This window comes from Gymnodraco acuticeps, unplaced genomic scaffold, assembly GCF_902827175.1.
Source record: "Gymnodraco acuticeps unplaced genomic scaffold, fGymAcu1.1, whole genome shotgun sequence".
Lineage (NCBI taxonomy): Eukaryota > Metazoa > Chordata > Actinopteri > Perciformes > Bathydraconidae > Gymnodraco > Gymnodraco acuticeps.
The window spans coordinates 216,737-225,000 of record NW_022989931.1 but is presented as its reverse complement, the minus strand read 5'-3'; the positions used below and the strand labels follow the sequence as shown (position 1 = coordinate 225,000).

Below are 8,264 nucleotides of genomic sequence, written 5' to 3'. Positions count from 1 at the left end.
ACAGGGAGGGAGAGGAAGAGAGGAAACTGAACCTGTGACCTTAGATGAAAGAACCAGTCACTGTGGGCTACAATTAGGGATGGCAGGAGGGAGAGCATAGGTCAAGAGAACAGAGCTACACACACACACACACACACACACACACACACACACACACACACACACACACACACACACACACACACACACACACACACACACACACACACACACACACACACACACACACACACACACACACACACACACACACACACACACACACACACACACACACACACACACACACACAGAATTTGTTCTGCATTGAGCTATGTTCATATTGATCACAGACACTGTAGATGTCTGGGTATTTTAAATATTACACATTGTACAGAACTATAAATGCTGTCAATATCGTGTGCTGCTACTTACGCACGAGTTAGTTAATAGAGACATTTTCCTGATTTGTATTCATGTTAATAAAAAGATGCGAGAAAAATGATAAAATGATTGCTAAAGAGAGATGTGTTTGTGATGAGAACAAGCACAGCTGTGTGATGTGAGAAAGACTTTAGACACACATTTTATAAAGTGCTGTTTATGGAGAAAAAAACATACCATTTTAGTAATTTAGTCATCTACAAAAAATTCTTATTTTGAGTGAATGGGAGCAATTAAAGGTGGGGTCGGTAAGAATGGAGAAACCAGCTCGAGTGCGCTAGAATTTGAAAGTACGCAGCCGAAGAAAATCTGCCCCTTCCTTCAGACTTCCTTACAGAGCCCCTCCTCCAACACACACGAACGCGCACATGACCAATGAGGGCACGAGATAAGTTTGTGCACAGATGGAAGGCTGACAGGCAGGGAGGCCATCCAGTTATTTTAGCCGGCTCAGATGATTGGTCGTGCTTTTTACAGCGCTACGGCTTCCACAGATGACATGTTTATATGTATTTATTGTCAATGCATTGAATGTATTCATTGCTATCAGGGATGTTAAGAGCATTCCATGGAATATAACAAAAAGTGTTTCTGAAGTGAATTACCTACCCCACCTTTAAGATGTGAACAAATTAATTTGAAGAAATACCATATTTCAGAAAGCTTCTCATCAATAGCAGTTCAGAAGGGTTTTGGCTTCAATAATGAACCTTTTCCTTTAAGCAAAAAAGTCCCATTAGTGAACATACCTGACTCTTAATAAAACTCAATTAGAATAGATGCTCTTATTCAGTTTAGAGAATTAATGAAGCAACATATTAATATTTTAGTTTTTCAACTCATATCTTTTTACTGATTGGGATTTTACTGGTGAATAAAAATGTTAACTCTGAATAACACGAGTTTAGTTAATAGCTCTTGAACAAATGTATCATTTGTACCTTGAATGCTTCACCCCCAAAACATCCAATGCAGCCCCCTCCTCCCCCCCTTCCCAAATCATTGTGTTGCCCCCACATTAGCCACTTCCCTGGAAGAATGAAGCCTTCTTTAATTGAATTAAATTATACCTTATGCATGCTAAACCGCAAAGCACCTACTTAGACGGATGGAGAGTTAAATGGGAAAGGCTTGGGCCTCTTCAGCTGATAACATGGACATACACACACACACACACCGACACACATACACACACACACACACACACTCACACGCTAATCAAAACAAGACATCAAGTAATCTAATCTGAATCACTAACAATTATCAGCACATTGGCCCCGAGGCCAGTCGTATTCCTTTGATCAATGTTTTCTATTAAAAAAAGTGTAAACAATTCAATATCTTCCGCTCGCCCCTCCTTCCTTTATGCATGGGATCAGTGTGTGTGTGTGTGTGTGTGTGTGTGTGTGTGTGTGTGTGTGTGTGTGTGTGTGTGTGTGTGTGTGTGTGACGGGGTTATTAACCAATTGTCCTTGGAAATGAGTAAGGAAATCAGGAGGAGAAGGGGGGGAGGAAGAGCGAAGGCTTGGGTCTGACTTTAAGGAGCTAATCTAAGTGGAGTCAGCCATCTTGCCGCACAACAAGGGACAGAAGAGGACCTTTTTTTAGAAATATATCGGCAGTGCGACAGCTTTGAAAAACTCTTTTAATTTGCTTTCTTTCTCTGAAGACTTTTAACGCCACCAGTCCTTGGAAGTTCCTCATTTATTCCTCGGATTATCCCTGAAATGGTTATTCTTGTGGCCTGCACACAAACATGAACACACACATTTTTGGATGCTTACACGCAGACACAAACACAGACTTATGTACTTAAGCAGGCACACACACTAACACACACAGTGTACACAAATAATTCAAGGGCATATATCTCTTTAAGGATTCCAGCAGAGAGAGCAGGGGCATGCGGCTGCTGCCTTTCAGATATTTCATTACCAAAGGGTATTTATTTCATTTCACCCTCAAATCCGTTGTCGTCACAATTCTCACAAGACCAGATTTTTTCCCTTTCTGTGAAACATTTGGGAAACGTCACTGAGGATTTGACAACAGTGCTTTCCCAGGGTAACTCCTGGTCCATCAGTGTGCCCCCCCCCCCACCACCACCTCCTCCCAGTATATTATGTTCAGTGGAGCGTGCTCGGTTCAGAGCGGGCAATTTCTCTCACGTCTTCTCTAGTCTAGTTTGCTTCGTGATTCCAACCCCACTTTACCACAAATGTAGTTTTGCTCACAGAAATTGAGGGGGCAGCAAATTTGTCAAGATGACCAAGGTGGGAACGAAATGTTTAAAGAGAGAAGTGGAAGTCCTAACTGTCATGTTCAGGTTGTGACGCTCAGCAGTCCATAAGAGAGTCGGAGCAGAAGTTAATAAGGAAAAGTCTTCCTTCCTTTTAAAGCCTTTCCATAAAGTGTTCGACAAAGTGGATGAGACAGGCTTTTCCAGCATGTTGCGAGTTTAGTGAGCAGCGAAAAAGGACTGTCGGAGTGACATGAGGGTGTTGAAGAGGCTGCTGGTCACTCTATTAGTTGTTCCAGCACACTGAGGCGATACTATACGACACTCCAGTGCACGGAGCAGAGAGGCCGGGACAGACAAGTTAAACTCGGGACAGCTTAAAGTTAAACAGACCTGAAAAACATCCCAGACTGATCCAAAGTGAGCATCAGGTAGACTTTGATGTTGTGGTTAGACGTGCCAGACACGCATAAACACATACACGCACACACGCACACACACACACACACACACACACACACACACACACACACACACACACACACACACACACACACACACACACACACACACACACACACACACACACACACACACACACACACACACACACACACACACACACACACACACACACACACACACACACACACACACACACACACACACACACACACACACACACACACACACACACACACACACACACAACAACAACTTTGACTTACATCACAGACGCTGGTCGCCCTGTTCGGTGCAGTGAGGGCTGAGTTGGGGACGCTCTTGTTTCCGGCCTTCATGGCGGCGTCTCTGCGGGCCTGTTCCAGGAGGAGGCGGGCTCTCTCCTTCAGCTCCTCCTGACGGGACAGCACCCTCTGTGTGCAACCACAGGACGAACGTAATGACTTAAAAAAAAATGCTAATGATTCGCTACAGTCCTTTTTCTCAGTAAGACTGTACACACCTCTTGGATGAACAAAATAAGTGCTTGTAGATGCCCATACATGATTCTTTAAGAGTTTCCAAAGTAGCTTTTGACTGCACAAATATGGATATATGAGAATATGTCTGCAGTATCTTACTCTCTTGTCAAACTGTACTCACCTTCTCAGCGGGGGGACTTGATACAGGTGCTGGCTCCTTTAAAAAAGAAAATACATCTTAAACTACAGGTTCATTGCCAATACCATAAAAAAACCTAATTGGGTTTTTACAGCTTCTTAATAAAGCACTTTGTCTTCACAGTGTAACAAGTTTGGATGGGTTTTCACTAATATATGATTCTTAACAAGTAAATAAGTTTTGAAATCTAGTTAATTATGGTGCCTAAATAAGTGACATGCCACAGAAATACACACAGTTTCACAGAGAGAAGTATAAATAGCTTTCAGACTGCATCTTGTGCAGTGAGCAGGTGGAGGTAGAAAAGAATAAAGACAAGCGGACCCAAATCTAGAAGCAGGGTATTTCCCCCCCGTGATAAACAGGGCCTGCACTTTGGGCCGGCCTACAAACGGGCTGTCTGGGTCCAGTGGTGTGGAGAGCATGACGGCTTTGACAAGAAAGCAAAACACACCTAGCTTAGAGTTTTATCTGCAGGGTAATCCTGGCTGCATTATAAGGGGGAGCAAAGAGGGCAAGCAGAGCTTTTACATTTGGCTCAGACAGACCACATTACAGGCAGCTGTTTAGAGCTCGGAGACATCCTTTCAGCAAGTCAAGTCTGACTGCATGCATCAGGCGAGGATGCATCCCCGCTAACTTGATAACAGCAGATCAAAATGGGGTGTCATAGCTGTCATAACCCCCCTGCAGCCCCCCCGCCTGCCCTGTGACCTTTCGACTTGTAAACAGGAAGCGATAATCTGGGGTTAACCAACGCAGGCAGCAATGTATTCAATGTGTGTTTGGGTGTGTGTGTATGAGACGAGATGAGGTGTGCTCGGCGCAAAGCGTCGCCACGCCTGAGCAGTCACGGCACCGACTGCCATCAACTGAAGGGATGAGAAATATAATGAAAAATATAATGAAATGTCAAAGCAGGGGGTTCTTCCGGGCGCCTTCTGAAGTCGCCACATGTTACGGCCTCAGTGTGTCTGGGTCTGCAGACAGCTGACGACAACATCTAATGCAGAACGGGAGAGTTTGGGTACGGTCATCTCTGCAATGGCATCAACAAGGTCGGGATTTGAAGCTTAGCGTGTGCCAGGAGGGAATGAGTGTTCACCACATCCTCTGTCTTATGATGACTAATGTAGCAGGGAAACTTTCAATCAGACGATAAAAACCTGAACGATCCATTTACAGGCCGGGCAGGTAGCTGCAGGTAAACGCTGTCAGAATCTTAATACCTGGTAGCAAGACGTAAATTAGCCTTCATCATACAGACTGAGCCAGGGGTTGTGTGAGGAGCAGGATTTATAATTAGCCGTGAGATAATTTCATGTATCCCTTACTGACCCCTGAAGGACAAGTTCAACTATATTCAGAGCTCTGAAAATATTCCTGGTTGCACATAACTGCACATAACTGCACTGGACAATGTGTCCCACCCTCTCCAGGACACCCTGTCCTCACTGTGCAGCTCCTTCAGCGACAGGCTGTTGCACCCCCGCTGTCAGGGAGACATACCGCAGGTCCTTCCTTCCTTCAGCGGTCAGACAATACAACCAGCACAGCCCCTAGTAGTAGAACCCCCCCCCCCCACACATACACCCACAACACAGACTATAATACCCCTTGCTACCAACCAACTATGTGCTATATGTGCAATATATATGCCGTTACAACTGTGCTATATATACCTGGCTGCTACAGTAAATCCTAAGAACTGTTACAGGATGTGTATTTTGAAAATTATGTAACTTTAATTTTTTATTATATCATAACTTAGTACTTTTTAATGCATGTAACATATGTAACATTACAGTAACATTACATTAGTCTGTGGCTCTTTTTTCTGCTGTAACTACGTACATTTCCCCTCTGTGGGACTAATAAAGGTATTCTGATTAGTGAGGCTCCATTTTGGGATTTTCTTACTCTATAATAAAAAAGAGTTTTAATCAATCACAAGTTATTAATAAAGTCTATTAATTATCATGTTAAAAACTAGCATCCAACACCTTTTGAATTTCCAATTAAAGGACTATTTAAGGACTTGACAGGCCCATTTTCAGGGCAAAGTCTGAGACATGGATCAGGGTGAAAAAGAGGGAGAAAGACTCCTAACAATTGATTGTAAATTGAGAAGCATCTCTCATTTAAACCACTTCTTTACTCTCCATTCCTATCTCCTCTCCCCAGTCAGAAATACAGTAAATACAGCAGAACAAAATATTTAATTAATTAGTAAATACTTTTCTTAGAAAGCTACAGTTAAGGTACCCTTGAGCAAAACCCATAACCATCAAAGTTGAAGAGCCCAGATACAAGCTGTGATACCTGGGGGAGGTGTGTGTGTGTGTGTGTGTGTGTGTGTGTGTGTGTGTGTGTGTGTGTGTGTGTGTGTGTGTGTGTGTGTGTGTGTGTGTGTGTGTGTGTGTGTGTGTGTGTGCTGTTAATCTATTTATTTACCTGTCATTGGCTGTAATAATAACAGCCGCAGGAACATGTCAATAGCAAAAAATGTATGTTATATTTATGTTCATTGAAAACATTTGATGAAAACGCTTTAATTTCTAATATTGGATCAAATATATAAGTTTGAATGCCCCATGTGTATTTTCAAACACTTATTCTTTTCACACTTTCATTAACGATTTCAAGCGCATCTTTTGGAGTGATGTCAAACAGTGATAAAAAGTGTTCAGCTCTTATAAAAAATGATCTCCGGTAAAGTGAAAAAAAGGGATGGCACTAAATAAAAAAATAAAAGCACTTTTAGATTAACTTCTCCATTTTACTTTTGTAGCACTTGTTCAGTGTGTGTTTGCCTTAAGACCGTTATTTGTTTGTTTACCTGTTTGGGGGTGTTGTCTGTGTGGTTGGCGGGAGGGGGGGTGCTCTCTGAGGCGGGCTCAGACTCGGAGTGACGCAGGCTGGCCCTCTTCTTCTTGATGAGGTCTGCGTCCCTGTTATAGGAGAAGCCCAGTTTCTGGTGGGGCGGGGAGGCCCCTCTCCTGGTGGGGGACCCTGGCTCTGTACTCCCCTCCCGTCTCTCCTCTCCCCCCTCCTCCGCCTGCTGCTGTCTCTCCGTCTCCCTGTGAGGTAACTCGCTGAGGTCTAAAGTTTTGGCTTTGAGCAGACTCCCCCTGTCCTCAGAGCTTGTTGCTGAGGCGGCTAACGCTGTGCGCGGCGATGGGACTGGAGGAGACTTTAAAGAGCCTGATGCTGGACAGCTGGCCGCTCCTACCTCCGCCTTCCAGCCTGGCTCCGTCACCTCTTCCTCAGCAGCTTTCGTGCCGTTAGACTCTGGGTTCACTTCACCAGCGGCGTCTACGGGCTCAGAGTTAGCCTGGTGGTGCTGCACGTCGTTGATTTCAGCGTAAAACTTGTCCTGACCGATGGAGGCGTTGGTGTCCGTCTCAAAGTCTCCCACTTTGTAGGTGCTGCGGCTGCTGTTGGCCTCGATCTGCACCACGTTCAGTTCCTCCCCAGAGAAGTGGGCGCGGATCTGGTACAGGTAGGTCATCACCGTGAGCTTGTCGGGGATGGCCAGCAGCACCATGTCTGACGGCTCCAGGAGACGGGAGATACCCAGGCTCGCAAAAACATCGTAAGCCTGCCGAAAAAAAAAGACAGAAAGTTACAGATTTGTACAACAGAGTCACGGTCATGTTACAGGAGTTTGAAAAATGGATGGGTGCCAATGCTTGATGAGATAGCAGAAGTCTGGTTTATTTTTCAGACATGGGTTGTTTTTGGTGCCTCCCATGCATGATCCATGTGTGTGTGAGTGAGAGACACCTTTGGCATGACTGCTGACGGGTCATGTCAGGGATGGTTGTCCCCGATAAGAGACGCAGATACCCCAAGACAGAGCGCTTAATCCCACAGTGTGTGTGTGAGAGTGTGTGTGTATGTTTGTGTGTCCTTATCGCTCCCCTATATCAACCTGCCCACGCTCTCCGTCACGCGTGTAATTGGTCTGATTAGAGTCTGATGAGAAAATACAGGTTTGATTATCAAGCGACACACGAAACCCAATCCCCCGTCACCAGATAGACTGAGACAGAGAGAGAGAAGGGATGAAAACCATTATCGTAGCCAATGACAGGTAAATAAATAGATTAACAGCACACACACACACACACACCACACACACACACACACACACACACACACACACACACACACACACACACACACACACACACACACACACACACACACACACACACACACACACACACACAACACACACACACACACACACACACACACACACACACACACACACACACACACACACACACACACACACACACACACACACACACACACACATCTCTCCCAGGTATCACAGCTTGTATCTGGGCTGCTTGATAGTGTTGATCTAATTCCAACCTGTTGCCTTGTGCGTTTGTTTCACTGCCTCTGTAGATCTCCCCCAGTCTATCAATCTCTCCCTCTTTCTCTCCGTCCCCCTCTCTGACTCCCA

The 8,264-nt window shown here is 44.8% G+C and overlaps 1 protein-coding gene across 1 annotated transcript in view; it reads right to left on the bottom strand.

Annotated features, from left to right (window-relative positions):
- The window catches only part of ehbp1 (EH domain binding protein 1), a gene marked incomplete at its 3' end in the record, with an annotated part of 170,572 nt that overhangs the window by 70,987 nt on the left and 91,321 nt on the right, over positions 1-8,264 (bottom strand). The window contains 3 exon segments of the mRNA XM_034209946.1: positions 3,391-3,537; positions 3,767-3,802; positions 6,624-7,385. Coding sequence (XP_034065837.1) covers positions 3,391-3,537; positions 3,767-3,802; positions 6,624-7,385 — 945 coding nt within the window.